The sequence below is a fragment of the Somniosus microcephalus genome, chromosome 25 (genome assembly GCF_052327205.1).
Source record: "Somniosus microcephalus isolate GS21.2 chromosome 25, FLI_Smic_1.0, whole genome shotgun sequence".
In the NCBI taxonomy this organism is placed as follows: domain Eukaryota; kingdom Metazoa; phylum Chordata; class Chondrichthyes; order Squaliformes; family Somniosidae; genus Somniosus; species Somniosus microcephalus.
Window position 1 is genome coordinate 34964965 of NC_141011.1, and position 23115 is coordinate 34988079.

The 23115-nt window shown below is 48.6% G+C and overlaps 1 protein-coding gene across 1 annotated transcript in view; it reads left to right on the forward strand.

Moving 5' to 3' along the window:
* Positions 1 to 5717: 5717 nt before the first annotated feature.
* slc45a1 (solute carrier family 45 member 1) overlaps positions 5718 to 23115 on the forward strand; it is a 36826-nt gene continuing 19428 nt past the window's right edge. Inside the window, 5 exon segments of the mRNA XM_085967186.1 lie at positions 5718 to 5931; positions 8789 to 9220; positions 10140 to 10232; positions 10860 to 11084; positions 11435 to 12138. Of these exon segments, the coding sequence (XP_085823312.1) occupies positions 8824 to 9220; positions 10140 to 10232; positions 10860 to 11084; positions 11435 to 12138 (1419 nt within the window). The 5' untranslated portion in view covers positions 5718 to 5931; positions 8789 to 8823.

The window sequence follows — 23115 nt, forward strand, 5'->3', positions numbered from 1 at the left end:
TTCCCGCGTTTCTTCCCGGTGGAAGGGGTACGCTTCCCCCTCAGCGGACAGGTTCAGCCGCTGGCTGGCTACCGCACAGCTCCCCTTACTCGGCTATGTCTTTTCCTCCCGCCCGCACGGCTCTACCGGCGCTGGGTACACCCCGTTAGCGGAGGACAGTTCAGCCGCTGGACTGGCTCTCGCGCAGTCTCTCTCTCCGTACCCGGCTCTGTCTCTCTCACCCGCACGTTCGATGCTACCGGCCCTGGGTACCCCGTTGGTGGAGAACAGCTCACTGCTGGACTGGCTCTCGCGCAGTCTCTCACCCCGTTTTCGGCTGTGTCTCTCACCCACACCCGCACGTTCGGTTTTGCCGGCTCTGAGTACCCCGTTGGTGGAGAACAGCTCAGCCGCTGGACCGGCTCCTCGCAGTCTCTCTCTCCGCACCCGGCTCTCACCCGCACGGTTCCCGTTCGCCTCCCCAGCCCTCTCGCAGACCGGTGTTTCCCTCCCCGGCTGCGGCTGGGTTTCTCTTCCCGCGCCTACTCGCAGGCTCAGCGCTTCGTGGCTGCAGTCGCTGCCCCGATTGTCCCGCCGATCGCGGTCCGGCTGTCACCCGACGCCGTTGGACCCGACTTTTGGCCGGCACAGCTCCCCCTCGACCGAGGTCGAGTGCTCTGCCCTTATCCTCCGGATGCTTCTACACCTTCCCCTACTCACAGTCTCTTCGGCCGCCTTGTTTCTTGCTGGTCGGCTCACTCCGCACCGTGGCAGAAGGGTAGTCAGTGCCTGTTGCTGATACAGCTTTTGTTGTTAGTCTTCCTGCTTTCTGTTGTTGCAGCCTCGTGTTTTCTTTTGGTAGCACGACGAGGGCGGTTGTCTCTCTTCGACGCTCTTCGTTGCTTATGGTAATCTTGCCGCAGGGTACGATTGGACTCGTCGCCACTGTAAAGTCTGTGGGTTGTGCAGTTAATAAATACACAGACTTCAGAAGTAACAAACAAACAGGTCTTTACTATTCGAAGGTCCGGGCGAATCTGCCCCAGAAATCCTGCTACAACACTTATATACTGGTGTGGTCACTATCGGTATTACAGTATACAGAAGCCAAACAAATAGTGCCACACCTAAAGTAGTTCCCTTAAAGGTGAACGGTTACATTCAATAGTTCCCTTAAAGGTAGACGGGTACATACACTACATGTGCCAAGTCAATTTTGGTGAAACGTTTCCCTCCGGATAGTGAGGCGAAAATATCTTCTATCCTCGGAAGAGGATACTGTACCGTGTGAAGGACCGGGTTTACCGTCACCTTGAAGTCTCCACAGATGCGAATTTTTCTCTGTTCTTCAGATTTACCATTATTCAATGCTTTCTTCATGACTGGAACGATGGGTGTTGCCCACTCGCTCCAATCTATTTTGGATAATACGCCTGCATTTTCCAAATTCTCCAGCTCTGCTTCGACTGCTGGACGAATTGCGTATGGCACCGGTCTTGCTTTAAAAAACTTGGGAATTGCTGCATCTTCCACTTTTATTGAGGCAGTGATGCCTTTCAAGGTTCCTAGTTTCTCTTGAAACACTTCTTTGGCGTTGGCCAAGATGTCTTTTAATCGTTCAGGTATGACGTCATCATCGTTTTTTTTCTTACTGGTCACCGTCAGTGCCTGAATGGAGTGCCAGTCTAAACGTATTTTCCTGATCCATTCACGTCCCAACAGCGGTGGGCCACCATCTTGTAGAATGTATAAATACAACTTTTGTATTTCCTTGCCGTTGTATACAACAGGCACCCTTATTTTTCCTTTGGGGTATACTTTCTGCCCCGTATATGTTTTCAAGATAATGGATGTGTCTTTTAAAGGTATATGCGGAAATAGCCGCTCGTAATCCCGTCAATTTATGATGGTCAGAGCTGATCCTGTATCTAGCTCCATTTTAACTGGGGACCCTGCTATCGTGAGGGTAACCCAAATGGTCTGGTAATCATCTTTGGCAAGTACATTATGTAATTTGAGACAGCTTAGTCTCTTGTTTTCGGAGTCGCTATCGCTCTTCTGGTCTTTGGAGCTACTGTCCGTCATCATTTGTACCTTTCTGTACTTTCCTTTATTGATTTTTTTTTCCTGTCTGTGGATTTATTTTGTCCAGATCGGCATACCCGTGCAATGTGTCCAATCTTTCCGCATTGCCTGCATGCTTTGTCCTTGAACCAGCAGTCCCTCTGGTCATGGGTGGATCTGCCGCAGCGATAACATCTCTCGAAACCCTGTGTCATTTCATGGGTGCCGAAGTCTTGTGTCTTTTGTTGTATCTCTGCAGCTCCTCTTGCGGCGGCTTCGTATGATACAGCCATACTGAAAGCCTTGTCCAGTGTTAAATCTTTTTCAGAAAGCAGCCTTTTCTGTGTTCCTTCACTTAAAAGACCGCAGACGAATTTGTCTCGAAGATAATCTGCTAGTCCTGCCCCGAATTGGCAGTGTTTTGATAGCTTTCTTAATTCGGTGAGGTAATCAGCGTTACTTTAATTCTTGTGTTGATTTCTCTTGAAGAATTTGAATCGTTCCGCTATCAGCAGCGGTGTTGGGTTTAAGTGTTCCTGTAGGGTATCAACAATTTCTTTAAAATTCTTGTCCTTTGGTTTGGCTGGAGTGATTAAATTTCGTAACAGCCCGTATGTCTTTGCGCCCATTAGATTTAGCAGTACTGAAGCTTTTTTTTCATCTTCTATTCCATTTGCAGTGCAATATACCTCCACTCTTTCCACATATGTGGTCCAATCCTCTATCTCGTTATCAAAAGCATCAATATTGCCAGACTTAGGCATCTTAGAAAAGATATGGCGCTTCCCGCGCTTTTCTTTCTTTTCTGCAGAAAAGATATGGCGCTTCCCGCGCTTTCCCGCCGCTGCTGCCGATGACAACGCTGTTTCCCGCGGTTTCCGTTCTTTTTTATTTATTTATTTACAGTTGGAGACTCGTTCCCGCCGGACTTTCTCTCTAGGTCTGAACGCCGACCTGCTTGCAGCGCCGGCCGTCTCCCGAGTGATCCCTCCCCGTCTGTTACTGCTTGCCTCCGCTTTCGTTGCTTGGCCCAGCTATAGAGCCAGCTGCTGGAGCCCCAGCATGACGCCCAGGAAGGATTAGCGCAGTACCTGCCACCAGCTTGGCCAGCTGGTGAAACCACAGCTTCTTTCACTTTCTTGATTCTTCTGGACGCCAGAGGAATCGATGTCCTTGAGGTGCTGCCGAATTGCAGGTAAGACCGTTTCCACTTCGTCGCCACTGTTGTGTCTGTGTGTTGATAGAGACACTGAAGACAGGAGTTGGTTTCATAGGTGTTTACTAAACAAAGTCTGGAGGGGAACTAACGGATACAACACAATATACAGGCTTATATAGCCGAGTGGCCATTACCGGAATTACAGTACACATGGGGCTCTTAAAGGCACATACACTACAACATTCATGCCACACAATTGCCAGGCAATGACTATCTCCAATAGGAGAGCATCGAACCACCTCCACATTCAATGGCATTAACATTGTGAATTTCCCCACCATCAACATCCTGGGGGTCACCATTGACCAGAAACTTAACTGGACCAGCCACATAAATACTGTGACAACAGGAGCAGGTCAGAGGTTAGTTATTCTGCGGCGAGTGTCTCACCTCCTGACTCCCCAAAACAAGGCACAAGTCAGGAGTGTGATGGAATACTCTCCACTTGCCTGGATGAGTGCAGCTCCAACAACACTCAAGAAGCTCATCCTGGACAAAGCAGCCCGCTTGATTGGCATCCCATCCACCACCTTAAACATTCACTCCCTCCACCACCGTCTCTGAAGTATTCTGTTCCGGTTTTACCACAAGCATGATTGGACTTGCCCAGTCGCTGTTGGCAGCTGTGCCTTCAGCCGTCTAGGCCTAAGCCCTGGAATTCCCCACCAACCTTCCCACCTCTCTCTCCTCCTTTAAGACACTCCTTAAAACCTTTCCTCTCTGATCAAGCTTTTGGTCACCTGTCCTAATATCTCCTTATGTGGCTGGGTGTCAAATTTTGTTTGATAATCGCTCCAGTGAAATGCCTTAGGACAAGTTGTTGTGTCTTTAATTTTGTACCATTCAGCTCCAGTTACTTTTCCCATTATACAGAAACCCTAATTAAACACATAATCCCAGATGCTTCCTTTTGCAAGGCCTGTTGTCCTTGCCCGTTTATCAGTGTTTACAGCTCTCTGAAACTTAAGAACCTACATGCAATGGCACGTTTTTAATTAAGTTCCCCCATTAAGCAGGTGATTACTTTATACTGAAACTGGCCATCGCTGTAGGGTGAGCCTCAGTTCAAAGGTCCAATGGTCACCACTTTAAAAGTGAATCATATTTCCCTGCTTAACCAACAAAGGCTAAAGGCTAAAGGTGAAAAGCTAACATTACTACGATACAAGGAGAAATCAATAGCAGTATTACAATCAGTCTGATTATCTCTTTCCTTACACACGCACCCCTATACATATACACACAACATACAACACACACAACACAGACACACATAAACACACACACAACACAGACACACATAAACTATATATACTTATAAACTAAAGGGTACAATCCTAAAGGGGGTGCATGAACAGAGAGACCTGATAGGTGTATGTGCACAAATCATTGAAGGTGGCAGGGCAGGGTGAGAAAGCAGTTAAAAAAACTTACGGGATCCTGGGCTTCATAAATAGAGGCATAGAGTACAAAAGCAAGGAAGTTATGATGAACCTTTATAAAACACTGGTTCAGCCTCAATTGGAGTGTTGTGTCCAATTCTGGGCACCGCACTTTAGGAAGGATGTGAAGGCCTTAGAGAGGGTGCAGAAAAGATTTACGAGAATGATTCCCGGGATGAGGGACTTCAGTTATATGGATAGATTAGAGAAGCTGGGGTTGTTCTCCTTGGAGCAGATAAGGTTGAGAGGAGATTTGATAGAGGTGTTCAAAATCATGAGGGGTCTGGACAGAGTAGATAGAGAGAAACTGTTCCCATTGATGGAAGGGCCGAGAACCAGAGGACACAGATTTAAGGTGATTGGCAAAAGAACCAAAGGCGACATGAGGAAAAACTTTTTTACGCAGCGAGTGGTTAGGATCTGGAATGTACTGCCTGAAAGGGTGGTGGAGACAGATTCAATCGTGGCTTTCAAAAGGGAGTTGGATAAGTACCTGAAGGAAAATAATTTGCAGGGCTACAGGGAAAGGGCGGGGGAGTGGGATTTGCTGAAGTGCTCTTGCAGAGAGCCAGCACGGGCTCGAAGGACCGAATGGCCTCCTTCTGTGCTGTAACATTCGATGATTCTATAGACACACACACATATAGAGTTACACACAGATAATAATCCAGAGAACATGAGGGGTGATAGGGAAGGGGTGGGGTGACACCACAGAGGAGGGGACAGCAGGACGGGGTGAGATGCTTCTCTCTCTGCCCGAAATTCCCGCCTGCTCTCCTGTGATGCTACTCCCAACGTCGGAAATATGGTCCCAGGATCACCTCCCACTCGCTCCTCACTACCTCCCCTCTCTCTGCACGGGTTTTACCTGTTTGAATTCCGTGGGCCTTGGATGTTGGGGTTTGCTCTCCGCCCTGCGATTGGTAGATTCGGGATGTATTATCCACACACAAGCTTTGTAACAAGGGAGCTTTGGGTCTGAGCACTGCCTCCCCATTGGCCGGCGTGGCTGCACCTGTCTCTTGTGCTGGCACTGGTCCAGTGTCAGGGCCTGAGCTGGCTCCAGGACCACTCGCTGCACTGCCGTGGCATAATGCGCGAGGGAGGGGGAGAGAGAGATGGAGAGACAGTGAGTGACTGAAGAAAGGAAACATGCAGGAGGAGGAGGAGGAGCAGGCCAGCACTCCCCACCCCAGGAACAGAATGCAAGAAGCAGCCTAGCCGGAGGTAATTACAGCCCATCTCAGACTGAGCTTTTGTGCGCAAGGCTGATGTGAAACATGAGCAGCCGAAGCTGGTGAGGAGGATGGGGATCCTGTTACTGTGCAGCTTGCCTCTCCCGGTCACCTGCTGAGAGTGCTGATAACTGTAGGATGAGAGAGGCTAGCTGGTGGAGAGGGCTTTTGTTAACCCTGGGCAGCTTGCAGTCGCCTTTTTATTTAAAAGCAAATAAAATCAGAAGATTGAAACAATGAGCGAGTGTGGGGATCAGTCAGGAGTAATCAGAGACACCAAGAAGAATCTGGGGCAACTGCAAAAAACGGAAAGTGATTAAATCAAGGTGTGAAATGCTGATGTAGGATTAAAAATTAAATTAATTATTACAGGAAGAATCCTTTTTAAAATCAGAGGAACAGTTATTCGATTGGATTGTGAATTATCAGCAGCCATAAATTGTAAAAATTGTTTAAAAGGCACTGCTTAAATTGAAGGAGAGTTTTGCGGTTTGCCTGTGTGATGTTCCAATGCAGCAGTGTCGCTGTGAGAGGAGCTGGGATAGAGCTGCTCCATCATGGGCCTGCACTCCCTGCTCCTGTGCCTCCAGCAGCCCTCACACAGGGATCTAGCAGCAATGTGTCAGCTCTTCCCAGGGCAGTCAGCTGTGGAAAGCTGGTAATATTTTAGACCTCATCTAAAACATCGTGTTATTGGGATCCTGGATATGGAGACTCGAGGGTTCTTAGCCGGTGATGTGTCGGCTCCAGGACTAAAATCAATCTGAATGTTTAATTTAAACAAATAAGACACTGCAGATATACAACACATGCGCATTGTACACGGTACACATACGCAAAGCATATGTCTATACTATGTAGCATATGTACCATAACTAGTCCTAGCACATAGATCTGTCATAAATATTTATATACTTAACCCTTCATGTATCTCAGCATATATGAGTGTGTGAGAGTGCATGGGTAAGTGTGAGAGTGTGATTGTCTAAGTGAATTTGAACAGGTGTTTGTGAATGTGAGTGTGTGACTGTGTACTTGTGTATGAGTGTACATGAGTGTGTGTGTGAGAATGAGTGTGAGTGAGAAAATGTGATTGTGTGCCTGAGAAGATGTGAATCTGTGTGTGTCTGAGTATGAGGGTGTGAGAGGAAATGTAAGTGCGAGTGAGAGAATGTGAGTGTGTATGTGAGTATGAGTGTGTAAGAGAATGTAAGTGTGAGAATGTGAGTGAGAGAGTGTGAGTGTGACTGAAAAGTGTGAGTGTACAAGTGTGAGTGAGAGGGTGTGAGTGTGAATGCCCCGCGTCTATTCTCTGTATCTGTGATGGAACGAGGTCAGAGAGCAGCTCTACGTTTTCTCATTTATATCCCCCTCCCCCACCCCCGCACTCCAGGTTGGGTGTCTTGGCCTCTCTGTGGTTTGGTGTGTTGAGACCTCACTCTAAAGGTGTATGCTGAGCTAGCTGATCTCAGTCAAGCTGGGATGATAGGCTTCCCCTGGTTTGGGGGGCGGGGGGGACAGTATTAGCCCGCGTGCTGCCCCTGACCCTCTGTAGATTGGTTTCAGTTACATTACTGATCCAATACAGAGTCTGAATCAGCCTCCTACCTTCAACAGTCAGGTAGAGAAGAGGAGGGACCACACCTGAAACATTAACTCTGTTTCTCTTGCCACAGATGCTGGCTGCCCTGCTGAGTGTTTCCACCATCCGTAGTATTTCCATTTTTTCATAGAGAAGATCAGCGTTCATTTCCTTATCGGGGGAGTGGGGGCAAATCTCTCTGCTCCATAATATTTCTATTGAACTATTAAGTGAGTAAATCTCCCCTTGTTGTTTTGCCTCAATGACTGAGGGCTTCCTATCATCTGGGGAGCACCTTGGTGCAGTTACTGAGCTAACTGAGTGCGCTGAAGCTGAATTACTAGTGGAGAGTCCCTGTCTGATACCAGGAAAGCTTCTCTGGATCCCCCCAGTGACACTAGACTCAATAACACCCCCAGGAGCATCAAACCCCCAATGATGTCACCAGCAATTACTGTTTAACCTGAACAAAATTGAAGAGGATTATCGGTCACCCCGGTGACTCCGGGGCTAAGTGCACTGTCCCATCAGTAGCTGAGCCTCACAGACCAGCTTTGATTCTGAGTCTCTGCTGGGGCAACACTGGTGGGGGTGGGGCTTCAATTTGCCACAGAATTTCTGAGGTAGGGAGGGAGAAATGTCTTTCAGGGTTCCTGCTCCTGATCCCTATCCAATCACATAGAATGCCATACAGCACAGGAACAGGTCATTGGGCTCAACAGGTCCATGTCGATGTTTAGGCTTCACACGAGCCTCCTCCCACCCTACGTCAGCTCCCCTTATTTGCATAGCCTTCTATTCCTTTCTCCCTCATGTGTTTATCTAGCTTCCCCTTAAATGTATGTGTGCCATTCACCTCAACTACTCCTTGTGGTAGCGAGTTCAACATTCTCACCACTCTCTGGGTAAAGAAGTTTCTCCTGAATTCCCGATTGGATTTATTAGTGACTATCTTACATTTATAGCCTCTAGTTTTGGTTCTCTCCCACAAGTGGAAGCATCTCTATGTCTACCCTATTGAACCCTTCATAATTTTAAAGACCTCAATCAGGTCATCCCTCAGCCTTCTCTTTTCTAGAGAACAATGACCTTGCTGGAAAGTGTGTGGGGGGGGAGGGAAAGTTCTGCTCCGCTATTCCCCCAAAATCGGCAGGACCATGGCAGAGAATGTGGGAACTGTCAGGTGGTGAGGTCTGAATTGTTAAGCAGTTGCTTGTGAATGGAATACCGTGTACATAACCCATAGTCTTCTGTCTTTCCTCTGCAGAAAGAAGTTAATTGGAGAGAAGGTACCAGAGTGACATGATGACCTCCCCAAACCCAACCACCCCCAGCGATGCCCTCTTCCCAAACCCAACTTCTCAGGAAAACTGGTGCCCTCCGACCTGCGCCTTCCCCCATTCCACCGCTCAACACATCAGTCACCGAGCCAACAATTACAAGCGGCATCCCAAGAGGAGGAAGTTCATCCGGCCCTCCCCCCCTCCACCTCCCAATACCCCCATTCCCATCGAGCTCATCGACTTCAGCGAGATCCCACCGCGACATTCCTTCTGGAAACTGCTTTTCAACGGGTGCATTCTGTTTGGGATTGAGTTCAGCTATGCAATGGAGACAGCCTATGTCACCCCTGTCCTCCTACAGATGGGTTTACCAGATGAACTGTACAGCATGGTTTGGTTCATCAGTCCCATATTAGGTACAGTACCTTTCCTCAGTGTATATTCAGGGGCTGCCGTGAGTAGTTAGACACTAGGGCCTAGCCCTGCCGTTGGACTGGCCACGGAGCAAGTGACTCTGACCGGACAATGCTCGGCCTGTGTACAGAGGAGGCAACTTGTGCCCTAAAAAGAAAGAAAGACTTGCATTTCTATAACGCCTTTCACAGCCTGAGGATGTCCCAACACGCTTTACTGTCAGTACTTTTGTAGTGTTGTAATGTAACCATAAATAAACACAGTTTAAAACCATGTCTCCCACGTGGTCACAGGGAGGGCCAGTGGGGTCCATATTTGTGACAGTTACAGAGGCACAGCCATCCCAGCATCCTCAGCGATGGTGAAAGTTCTCATTTTATGAAGACTTTCACAGCCTCTCTGGAAGCTGGGAGAGTCCCATCTCTATTCCATTCTCCATCTCCAGGAAACGTTTTGGGGGAATTTCTGGCACTGCCCACACTAATGTGACACTCATTCCTGTCAACAGTCCATGATTTGGGGGTTCAAGTATGTGTGACCACATTCACTGCACTGAACCATCTCTGGCCACACCCTCTCCCCTCAACCCAGCTCCAACCTGAGACCTGCTCCTCCTTTGTGGGGAGGGGCTGTGTTACGTACTGTGGGGGTATTTGTGGGGAGGGGCTGTGTTACGTACTGTGGGGGTATTTGTGGGGAGGGGCTGTGTTACGTACTGTGGGGGTATTTGTGGGGAGGGGCTGTGTTATGTACTGTGGGGGTATTTGTGGGGAGGGGCTGTGTTACGTACTGTGGGGGTATTTGTGGGGAGGGGCTGTGTTACGTACTGTGGGGGTATTTGTGGGGAGGGGCTGTGTTACGTACTGTGGGGGTATTTGTGGGGAGGGGCTCAGTCTCATGCCTGGTTGTTTGTGATTGCAGGTTTCCTGGTTCAGCCTGTATTGGGTGCCTGGAGTGACAGCTGTTCTTCTCGCTTTGGCCGGCGCAGACCCTTCATACTGGTGCTGGCAATCGGTGAGTTATTGGGAGGGCAGCTCTCAGGAAAACCTCAGTCCCAATATGGTGAGGAGGTGCTTGGGTGGGGCTGAGGGATATGGAGGTTAGGTGAGGCTGGTCAATGTTAAAAGTGAAGGGTTTTGGACTGTTCCTGTTGTGCAGTCTGTTGTTCCTGCTTCGATTTTATTCTGAAGCCGCTGGTCCGTATCCAAGTTTGATCCAGGTTAGATCCTGTTTCTGGGTTTGACTCTGTGTGGGTTTGATCCCGGTTTGATCCTGTTTCCCGGTTTGATCCTGTTTTTTGGTTTTATTCTGTTCTGGTTTCATCCTGTTTCCGGGTTTGATTCTGTTTCTGGGTTTGATCCAGGTTTGATTCTGTTCCGGGTTTCATCCTGTTTCTGGGTTTGATTCAGTTCTGGGTTTGATCTGGGTTTGATTCTGTTCTGGGTTTCATCCTGTTTCTGGGTTTGATCCAGGTTTGATTCTGTATCCGGGTTTGATCCAGGCTTGATCCTGTTTCCGGGCTTGATCCTGTTTCCGGGCTTGATCCTGTTTCCGGGCTTGATCCTGTTTCTGGGTTTGATCCTGTTTCCGGGCTTGATTCTGTTCCGGGTTTGATCATGTTCTCATGTTGTTGTGTTCCAGGTGCACTGATCGGCCTCTCGCTGCTGCTTAATGGCCGAGACATTGGTCTTGCTGTCGCTGACACGGTCACTAATCACAAATGGGGCATCATCCTGACCATCTGTGGCGTGGTGCTAATGGACTTCAGCGCCGACTCAGCGGACAACCCGAGCCATGCCTATATGATGGACGTCTGCTGCCCAGAGGATCAGGACCGAGGCCTGAATATCCACGCACTCCTGGCAGGTGTGTCTCCATTCAGCAACATGTCAGTCACTGCTTCACAAGCTTAAAGAGTCCCAGTCAGACTCTGGGTCCAGTCAGACTCTGGGTCCAGTCAGACTCTGTCCCAGTATGACATTACCATTTCCTGCACCAGCCCTTCAATTAACACTGAATTGGGCCAGTATTGTGTCCTCCGCTTTCCCCTCCCTTCCCTCCGCTCTCCCCTCCCTTCCCTCCGCTCTCCCCTCCCTTCCCTCCGCTCTCCCCTTCTCTCCACTCAGTTTTGTGTTGTGTCCCACACTCACTGGGACCTGGAGTGAGGTTTGCCCGAATGCTTTGCTGCATTATGTTTTTCTTTTAAATCGATCCAGGTCTGGGAGGCGGGTTCGGTTACATCATCGGTGGGATCAAGTGGGACCGGACAAATTTTGGAAAAGTGTTAGGAGGTCAGCTCCGGGTTGTCTACATTTTCACAGCAATAACACTGACCGTGACCGCCATCCTGACACTAACCAGTATCCCAGAGAAACGGCTGAACACACAGGGCAAAAGGAAGAAAGTGATGAAGAGCCCCAGCCTCGTTCTACCCCCTTCTCCACCAATGGCTCTTGAAGAAGGCGGAGGCCAGACTGCCAGCCAGAATGCCACGCGGATGTACACTGGCATGACCAGTCCCATTTCCCCACTGAGCCCCCTGACCCCCAAGTATGGGAGTTTTATGAGCCGCGACAGCTCCCTGTCCGGGATCAATGAGTTTGCCTCGTCCTATGGGACCTCCTACATTGACACTGTCCTCATCGACTGCTACACAGGAGCCAACGACCAATACCTCAGCTTGCCCAGACACACCCTCAGCGCCAGTCTCCCCCGGATACCCGATGAGGTGGAAAATGAGGAAGTGGGGTCCTCAGTGGTCGGTGAGAATCCAGAGAGCCTGCAGGTCGACACACTCGACAACACAAGAAACACAGCATCGGGAATTCTCAAAAGACCCGAAACTTTGAGCATTCCGAGCAGTTACCCGGGAAACGGCAGTGACAACAGTCGGAGGAGGACAGTGACCTTCAGTCAGCAGGTACGGAAAGATCAGAGGGGCAAACAGCGGCAGTGAGGGGGCAAACAGCAGCAGTGAGGGGGCAAACAGCAGCAGTGAGGGGGCAAACAGCGCAAGTGAGGGGGCAAACAGCGCAAGTGAGGGGGGAAACTGTACGTTGAGGGAGCCAGTTCTGGAAGCTGGTGGGGGTGATGGCCATGGCACCATGAGTGGCTCAGCTGCACAGTGGGGGAGGAAGAAGAGCAGAAGAGCAATAGTGATAGGGGATTCATTGGTTAGGGGAACAGACAGGCGTTTCTGTGGACGCAGATGTGACTCCAGGGTGGTATGTTGCCTCCTTGGTGCCAGGGTCAAGGATGTCACTGAGTGGCTGCAGGACACTCTGAGGGGGGAGTTTGAACAGCCAGAGGTCGTTGTCCATATCGGTACCAACAACATAGATAGAAAGAGGGATGAGGTCCTGCAGACAGAGTTTAGGGAGCTAGGAAAGAGATTAAAAAACAGGACCTCAAAAGTAGTAATCTCCGGATTACTCCCGGTGCCATGTGCTAGTGAGTACAGGAATAGGAGGATAGAACAGATGAATGCGTGGCTGGAGAGATGGTGCAGGAGGGAGGGCTTTAGATTCCTGAGGCATTGGGACCATTTCTGGGGAAGGCGGGACCTGTACAAGCCAGACGGGTTACACCTCAACAGAGCTGGGACCAATATTCTCGCGAGCCGGTTTGCTAGTGCTGTTGGGGAGGGTTTAAACTAGCTTGGCAGGGGGATGGTCACCAGCATGTAGGATTGGAGGGGAGGAATGGGGTGCATGGAAGAGTGAGTGTGTTGGATGGTACTGGAGGGGAAGCTAGTGCTGGAGGCGGAAGTAGTACCATATTAGATAGGAGCAGACTAAGAAAGACTACGAAAAATTTAAAAATGGGTTTAGAATGCATGTATGTAAACGCACAAAGTGTGGTGAATAAGGTAGGTGAGCTACAAGCACAATTAGCCGTGTGGCAATATGCTGTTGCGGCAATAACGGAAACATGGCTTAAAAACGGTGAGGTCTGGACACTTAATCTTCAAGGGTAGAAGGTGTTCAGAAAAGATAGGGAAGGAAAAAAGGGAGGTGGGGTGGCAGTGCTGATTAAGGAAAACATTATAGTGTTGGAAACGGAGGATGTTCTTGAGGGGACAAGGACAGAATCCATTTGGTTAGAGGTGTACAAAAAGGGTATGATCACTCTATTGGGGGTATTCTACAGGCCTCCAAATAGTGAGAGGGAGGTAGAGGAGCAAATCTGCAGGGAAATCGCAGAGATATGCAAGAGCTATAGAGTGGTGATGTTGGGGGACCTTAATTACTCAAATATCGATTGGGATAATGCTAGGGTAAAGGGAAAGGAGGGGGAGGAATTTCTGAAATGTGTTCAGGAGGATTTCCTTGACCAGTATGTTCTTGGCCCAACTAGGAAGAGGCATTGCTGGATCTGATGCTGGGGAATGAGGTGGGCCAGGTCGACCAAGTGTCTGTGGGAGAACACTTGGGTACAAGTGATCATCGTATAATAAGATTTAGATTAGCAATGGAGAGGAGCAAGGAACAATCTGGAGTGGAACTTCTAAACTGGAATAGGGCTAACTTCAATGGGATGCGAAAGGATCGAGCCAGGGTAAAATGGAACCAAAGACTGACAGGAAAAACTGTAATGGAACAATAGGTGATCTTTAAGGAGGAGAAGTTCCAAGTACAGGCTAGGTACATTCCAACAAGAGGGAAGGGTAAGGGAACCAAAGCAAGGGCTCCTTGGATGAGGGAGATAGAGAAGATGATGAAACAAAAAAAGAGGGTGTATGATGAATGTCAGGTGAATTCTTCAAGGGAGAACCAGACCAAATACAATAAGTTGAGAGGGGAAGTGAAGATGAAAATAAGATTGGCAAAGAGAGAATATGAGAGTAGAATGGCAGTTAACATAAAAGGGAACCCAAAAATCTTCTACCAGCATGTAAACAGTAAGCAGGTAGTAAGAGGCGGGGTGGGGCCTATTAGGGACAAAGAAAGTGATATATGCTTAGAGGCGCAGGGCAAGGCTAGAATACTCAATGAGTACTTTGTATCGGTGTTTATTAAGCAGGTTGATGCTGACAAAATATCGGTAGAAGTGGAAAAGGTAGAACATAAGAGCATAAGGAATAGGAGCAGGAGTCGGCCATTCGGCCCCTCGAGCCTGCCCCACCATTCAATAAGATCATGGCTGATCTGATCTTGGCCTCAACTCCACTTTCCCGCCCGCTCCCCATAACCTTTGACTCCTCTGTTGCTCAATTATATGTCTATCAATATCTTGAATATATTCAATGACTCCGCCTCCACAGCACTCTGGGGTCGAGAATTCCAAAGATTCGCGACCCTCAGAGAAGAAATTCCTCCTCATCTCCATTTTAAATGGGCGACCCCTTATTCTGAAACTACGCCTCCTAGTTCTAGATTCCCCCACGAGGGGAAACATCCTCCCAGCATCCACCCTGTCAAGCCCCTCAGAATCTTATGTTTCAGTAAGATCACCTCTCATTCTTCTAAACTCCAATGAGTATAGGCCCAACCTGCTCAACCTTTCCTCATAAGACAACCACCTTCATCTCAGGAATTAACCTAGTGAACCTTCTCTAAACTGCCTCCAATGCAAGTATATCCCTCCTTAAACAAGGAGACCAAAACTGTACGCAGTACTCTAGGTGTGGTCTCTCACCAGCGCCCTGTACAGTTGTAGCAAGACTTCCCTACTTTTATACTCCATCCCCCTTGCAATAAAGGCCAACATTCCATTTGCCTTCCTAATTACTTGCTGCACCTGCATGCTAACTTCTTGTGTTTCATGTACAAGGACCCCCAGATCCCTCTGTACCGCAGCATTATGTAATCTCTCTCCATTTAAATAATAATTTGCTTTTTTATTTTTCCTACCAAAGTGGATAACCTCACATTTTCCCACATTATACTCCATCTGCCAAATGTTTTGCCCACTCACTGAACCTCTCTATATCCCTTTGCAGACTCTTTGTGTCCTCCTCACAACTTGCTTCCCCACCTATCTTTGTATCATCAGCAAATTTGGCTACAGTACACACGGCCCCTTCATCCAAGTCATTAATATAGATTGTAAATAGTTGAGGCCCCAGCACTGATCCCTGTGGCATTCCACTAGTTACAATTTGCCAACCCGAAAATGACCCATTTATCCCGACTCTTTGTTTTCTGTTAGTTAGCCATTCCTCTAGCCATGCTAATATATTACCCCCAACCCCATGAGCTTTTATCTTGTGCAGTAACCTTTTATGTGGCACCTTATCGAATGCCTTCTGGAAATCCAAATACATTACATCTACTGGTTCCCCTTTATCCACCCTGCTCGTTACATCCATCAGAAACAATGGAAGGGGTGAAAATTGATAGACAGGATGTGCTAGAAAGACTGGGTATGTTTAGAGTGGATAAGTCACCTGGTCCAGATGGCTTGCATCGGGAATTGGGGGAGGAGATAGCAGAAGGGCTTGCCATAATTTTCCAACCTTCCCTAGATGCAGAGGAGGTTCCTGAGGATTGGAAAGTGGCAAATGTGACACCATTGTTCAAGAAAGGATGTAAGGACAATCCTAGTAACTACAGGCCAGTCAGTTTAACATCAGTGGTGGGTAAAGTTTTAGAAACAATAATCAAGGAAAAAGTTAACAGGCGCTTGGAGAGGTTTAAGCTAATTAAGGAGAGCCAACATGGATTTGTAAAAGGCAGATCATGTTTGACTAATCCAATTGAATTTTTTGATGAAGTAACAGGGAGGATTGATGAAGGGAATGCAATGCAATGGATGTTGTCTATGTGGATTTTAGGAAGGCGTTTGACAAAGTACCACATAGAAGGCTGGTTAACAAAATTGAGGCTCATGGAATAGGTGAGTCAGTGGCAGCTTGGATAAGGAATTGGCTTAAGGACAGTAAACAGCGAGTTGTGGTAAATGGCTGTTTTTCAAACTGGAGGATGGTTGACAGTGGTGTTCCCCAAGGGTCAGTGCTGGGGCCACTGCTTTTTTTGATGTATATAAATGACCTGGATATTGGAATACAGAGTAGAATTTCTAAATTTGCCGATGACACCAAACTTGGGGGTGTGGCAAACAGTGCAGATGATACCAATTGACTGCAACAGGACATAGAAAGGCTAGCAGAATGGGCAGACAAGTGGCAGATGGAATTTAATACAGAGAAGTGTGAGGTGATGCATTTTGCCAGATGGAACAGGGAGAGGCAATATACACTTAATGGCACAGTTTTAAAGAGTGTGCAGAGACAGAAGGACCTGGGAGTTAATGTGCATAGGTCCCTGAAGGTGGTGGGACATATTGAGAGAGTGGTTAACAAAGCATATGGGATCTTGGGCTTCATAAATAGAGGTATTGAGTACAAAAGTAGAGAAGTTATGCTGAATCTTTATAAAGCGCTGGTTAGGCCACAACTGGAGTATTACGTCAAGTTCTGGTCACCACACTTTAGGAAGGATGTGAAGGCACTTGAGAGGGTGCAGAGGAGATTTACCAGAATGGTTCCGGGAATGGGGGATCTTCGCTACAAGGACAGGTTGGAGAAGCTGGATTTGTTTTCATTAGAGCAAAGGAGGTTGAGGGGTGATTTGATAGAGGTGTACAAGATTATGACGGGTTTGGATAGGCTAGACGGGGAAAGGCTGTTCCCACTAGTTGATGGTACAAGGACTAGGGGACACAGATTTACGGTTTTGGGCAAGAGATACAGGGGGGACGTGAGGAAAAAAAATTTATGCAGTGAATGGTGAGGACCTGGAACTCGCTGCCAACGGAAGTGGCGGAAGCGGAGACACTCAGTGTTTTCAAGGGGAGACTGGATAGGCACTTGAGGGAAATAAATTTGCAGGGCTACAGGGATAGAGCTGGGGAATGGGACTGACTGGATTGCTCAGCAGAGAGCCGGCATGGACTCGATGGGCTGAATGGCCTCCTTCTGTGTCATTATAACTCTATGACATCACCGTGAGGGGGCAAACAGCACGGTGAGGGGGCAAACAGCACGGTGAGGGGGCAAACAGCACGGTCATAGAGTCATAGAGTTTTACAGCACAGAAAGAGGCCCTTCGGCCCATCGTGTCTGCGCCGTCCATCAATCCCTGTCCAGTCTAATCCCATTTTCCAGCATTTGGTCCATAGCCTTGTATGCAATGGCATTTCAAGTGCTCATCCAAATGCTTCTTGAATGTTGTGAGGGTTCCTGCCTCTACCACCCTTTCAGGCAGTGAGTTCCAGATTCCAACCACCCTCTGGGTGAAAAAGTTCCTCCTCAAATCCCCTCTAAATCTCCTGCCCCTTACCCTGAATCTATGCCCCCTTGTTATTGACCCCCCTACTAAGGGGAAAAGTTCCTCTTTACCCTATCTATGCCCCTCATCATTTTGTACACCTTAATCAGGTCCCCCCTCAGCCTTCTTTGCTCCAAGGAAAACAACCCCAGCCTGTTTAGCCTTTCTTCATAGCTGAGGCGCTCCATCCCAGGTAACATCCTGGTGAACCTTCTCTGCACCCTCTCCAAAGCAATCACATCCTTCCTATAGTGAGGCGACCAGAACTGCACACAGTACTCCAGCTGTGGCCTCACCAGCGTTTTGTACAGCTCCATCATAACCTCCCTGCTCTTATATTCTATGCCTCGGCTAATGAAGGCAAGTATCCCATATGCCTTTTTAACCACCTTATCTACCTGTTCCGCTGCCTTCAGGGATCTATGTACATGTACACCAAGGTCCCTCTGACCCTCTGTACTTCCTAGGGTCCTACCACTCATTGTGTATTCCCTTGCCTTATTTGTCCGTCCTTATTTGTCCGTCCAAAATGCATCACCTCGCACTTTTCAGGGTTAAATTCCATTTGCCACTTTTTCGCCCATCTGACCAACCCGTTTACATCGTCCTGTAGCCTGAGGCTTTCCTCCTCGCAATTTACCACCCCACCAATTTTCGTGTCATCTGCGAACTTACTGATCATACCTTTTACATTCTCATCCAAATCATTTATGTAGATCACAAACAGCAAGGGACCCAGCACCGATCCCTGAGGTACCCCACTGGACACAGGCTTCCAGTCACAAAAGCAACCTTCGACCATCACCCTCTGCCTCCTGCCACTCAGCCAGTTTAGGATCCAACGCGCCAAGGCACCCTGGATCCCATGGGCTCTTACCTTCTTGACCAGTCTCCTATGCGGGACCTTGTCAAAAGCTTTACTGAAGTCCATGTAAACCACATCCACAGCATTCCCCTCATCCACACACCTAGTCACCCCTTCGAAAAATTCAATCAGATTGGTCAGACATGATTTACCCTTGACAAAGCCATGCTGACTATCCCCGATTAATCCTTGCCTCTCCAAGTGGTGACTAATTTTGTCCCTCAGAATTTTTTCCAATAATTTTCCTACCACAGATGTTAGGCTCACTGGCCTGTAATTCCCTGGTTTATCCCTGCTACCCTTCTTGAATAATGGTACTACGTTAGCTGTTCTCCAGTCCTCTGGTACATCCCCTGTGGCCAGAGAGGTTCTGAAAATTTGTGTCAGAGCCCCTGCAATCTCCTCCTTTGCCTCACACAACAGCCCGGTGAGGGGACAAACAGCACAGTGAGAGGGTACAGCCATTTGAGGGTTATGTTACTGAACTAGTAACCCAGAGGGCTGGACTAATAATCCAGTAGAACGCAAGTTCTAATCCCACTGCGGCAGTTTGAGATTTTGAATTTCAGTTTAAAAAATCCGGAAAATAAAGCTGGTGTCAGTAAACTTGACCATGAAACTGTTGGATTGTCGTAAACACCCAACAGGTTCACTGATGTCCTTTAGGGAAGGAAACCTGCCGTCCTTACCCGGTCTGGGCCTATGTGTGAAATCAGTCCCACACCCACGTGGTTGGCTCTAACTGCCCTCTGAAGTGGACACTCGATCGTATCAAACCACGAGCGGGTCAGTTCGGCCCAGACATTCCCAGCCTGTTAGGCCCAGACATTCCCAGCCTGTAGCCACAGAGACAGCTTCCTCAGGATTCCGATAGTTCGGATTGGTTCTGGTCAAGAAATTCCAGACCATTTTTGGTGCAGAAACAACGCCGCCTGAGCAGGGTGCGGGATCTGAGCTGGAGCCAGTACCCGTCGGGTAATGTTCAGGAATTCTGAGAGAGGGAACGGGCTCTTCCCTCACGATGTGGGACAGGTGGGATACCAGCTCCCGCTGGAAACCCTGCCAGGTCCCAGCAGCGTACGGTCAGTGTAAAACACACCTGCTCCAACCAAGAAAAGTTGGCATCCAACAGCTGATGGTGGGACTCACGGCACCATATCGGTCTGGGGAAGGTCCTGTGCCATTTGGAAAGCAGCACGGCTCCACTCCGGAATTTGGGAATCCCCATGAGCTGGTTTATGGGAATGCTGTAAACGGCACAAACACCCGTCCCTGGCGTTTGGGGACAGGACCATCGCTGGGTCAGAGTAGCAGCAGTCGCCCAATTGGAATGTCTGTGCTCTCTCGCCGTTTCAGACCCTGAGCTCAGGCTCCTTCAGGTCCAGAGTATTCCAACCCAGTCTTACCACAGTCGGCATCCAGCCCTGAGCTTCAGTTTATCACCCCTGGCCCTGAATCCTGTTCAGTCGGACGGTGACAGGTCCAACTCTCGGGCAATGTTTTGGGGGTGAAGTTGGCCTCAGTCAGGCTTCCTGCTCCTGCTCACTGTCCCGTGACCCCTGGTGGGAGTGTACGCGTTTGGACATCAGAGAGGGAGAGGATGGGGCACTGCTGTGATAGCACATGAGGGACTGGTTGACGCTCACTGTCTAGGTACTTGGATGAGGGAACAAAGACTAAGATGTTTAAAAGATTTAGTGTTCCACAAACTGTGCTGGTGCCCCTTAAGTGTTATACATGATTCAAGAGGTGTGTTACATGAAAGCCCGGCTTGTTATTGTTCTGCTGTGTTTTGCTAGCACTGTGCCAAGCCTGGAGTCTGCCGCAGTTTAATCAGCAGTCGGACGATGGAAAATCCACCCACCTCAGCAATCTCCAGCCCTTAACAAAACAGCAGAGCTGCAAGTGTAGATGTCAGTCACTTCAGGATGATTGCAAGGCTGCGAAGGTTCAGAAGGGTTTGAGGCTGTGTCAAGTATGGTGTCAGTGTGGCACGTACTTCGCTCATAATTCACCACCAATCACTGCAAAATGCGTAGTCTCAATCTCAGGGGCCACAAGTTGATATGGGAACTGGTAACAAGAAGCATTAGGGGGTACGGTAGTGCAGTGGTTATGTTACTAGGCTAGTAATCCAGAGGCCCAGATTAATGATCTGAGAGGGCTATGAGTTCAAATCCCCCCACAGCAGCTGGGGAACTTAAATTCAATTAACTAACTAAATCTGGAATACAGAGCTGGATTGTTTTAAAAACCCATCTGGTTCACTAAAGTCCTTTAGGGAAAGAAATCATCTGTCCTTACCCAATCAATGGATCAGATCAAAGCTCTGCAGTCCTGCCACATCCAGTCATGAATGGTGATGGACCATTAAACAACTAATGGGAGGAGGAGGCTCCATGAATATCCCCATCCTTGATGATGGTGGAGCCCAGTATGTGAGTGCAAAAGACAAGGTTGAAGCGTTTGCAACCAACTTCAGCCAGAAGTGCCGAGTGGATGATCCATATCGGCCTACTCTCGAGGTCCCCACCATCACAGAAGCCAGTTTTCAGCCAATTCGATTCACTCCACGTGATATCAAGAAACGGCTGAGCACACTGGATACAACAAAGGCTATGGGCCCCGACAACATCCCGGCTGTCGTGCTGAAGACTTGTGCTCCAGAACTAGCCGCGCTTCTAGCCAAGCTGTTCCAGTACAGCTACAACACTGGCATCTATCCGACAGTGTGGAAAACTGCCCAGGTATGTCCTGTCCACAAAAAGCAGGACAAATCCAACCCGGCCAATTACCGCCCCACCAGTCTACCCTCAATCATCAGCAAACTGATGGAAGGTGTCGTCAACAGTGCTATCAAGCGGCACTTACTCACCAATAACCTGCTCACTGATACCCTGTTTGGGTTCCTCCAGGACCACTCGGCTCCCGACCTCATTACAGCCTTGGTCCAAACATGGACAAAGGAGCTGAATTCCAGAGGTGAGGTGAGAGTGACTGCCCTTAACAACAAGGCAGCATTTGACCGAGTGTGGCATGAAGGGGCCACAGTGGGAATCAGGGGGAAAACGTTCCACTGGCTGGAGTCATACCTAGCACAAAGAAAGATGGTTGTGGTGATTGAAGGTCAATCATCACAGCCCCAGGACATCGCGGCAAGAGTTCCTCAGGGCAGTGTCCTCGGCTCAACCATCTTCAGCTGCTTCATCAATAACCTTCCCTCCAACATAAGGTCAGAAATGGGGATGTTCGCTGATGACTGCACAGTGTTCAGCGCCATTCATAACTCCTCAGATAATGAAGCAGTCCATGCTCGCATGCAACAAGACCTGGACAACATTCAGGCTTGGGCTGATAAGTGGCAGGTAACATTTGCGCCACAGAAGTGCCAGGCATATCTCCAACAAGCAAGAGTCTAACCACCTCCCCTTGACATTCAATGGCATTACCATCGCCGAATCCCCCACCATCAACATCCTGGGGGTCACCATTGACCAGAAACTTAACTGGACCAGCCACATAAATACTGTGGCAACAAGAGCAGGTCAGAGGCTGGGTATTCTGCGGCGAGTGTCTCACCTCCTGACTCCCCAAAGCCTTTTCATGATCTACAAGGAACAAGTAAGGAGTGTAATGGAATACTCTCCTCTTGCCTGGATGAGTGCAGCTCCAACAACACTCAAGAAGCTCGACACCATCCAGGACAAAGCAGCCCGTTTGATTGGCTCAACACCCACCACCTTAAACATTCACTCCCTCCACCACCAGCGTACCGTGGCTGCAGTGTGTACCATCTACAAGATGCACTGCAGCAACTCGCCAAGGCTTCTTCGGCAGCACCTCCCAAACCCGCGACCTCTTCCACCTAGAAGGACAAGGGCAGCAGGCGCACGAGAACACCACCACCTCCAAGTTCCCCTCCAAGTCATACACCATCCTGACTTAGAAGTATATCGCCGATCCTTCATCGTCGCTGGGTCAAAATCCTGGAACTCCCTACCTAACAGCATTGTGGGAGTACCTTCACCACACGGACTGCAGCGGTTCAAGGCGGCTCACCACCACCTTCTCAAGGGTTATTATGGATGGGCAATAAATGCTGGCCTTGCTAGCGAGGCCCATATCCTGTGTACAAATACAAAAACATTGATGGGACAGTTTAGAGGGAGATTTACCCTGTATCTAACCCGTGCTGTACCTGCCCTGGGAGTGTTTGATGGGACAGTGTAGAGGGAGCTTTACTCTGTATCTAACCCATGCTGTACCTGCCCTGGGAGGGTTTGATGGGCCAGTGTAGAGGGAGATTTACTCTGTATCTAACCCGTGTTGTACCTGCCCTGGGAGTTTTTGATGGGACAGTGTAGAGGGAGATTTACTCTGTATCTAACCCATGCTGTACCTGCCCTGGGAGTGTTTGATTTGGTTTCAATGGCCCATTCCTAAATTGTTCCCCCATAATAAAGGATTCAAATTCTACGGGACATTCGTTAATGTTAGGAATAAGAAGGAAAATTGCAATAACATTTTTACCCAAAAGGTAATAGAGTTGTGGAATAAGTTAACATTGAGGCTGAGTGTAAATAGGGTCAGGAGACAATTACTGTAGATGTATTGTACAGCCTCTCCAACAACAACAAGTATTTATATAGCGATTTTAGCGTAGTAAAATGTCCCAAGTCGCTTCACAGGAGTATTATAAGACAAAATTGACACCGAGCCTCATAAGAAATTAGGGCCGATGACCAAAAGCTTGGTCAAAGAG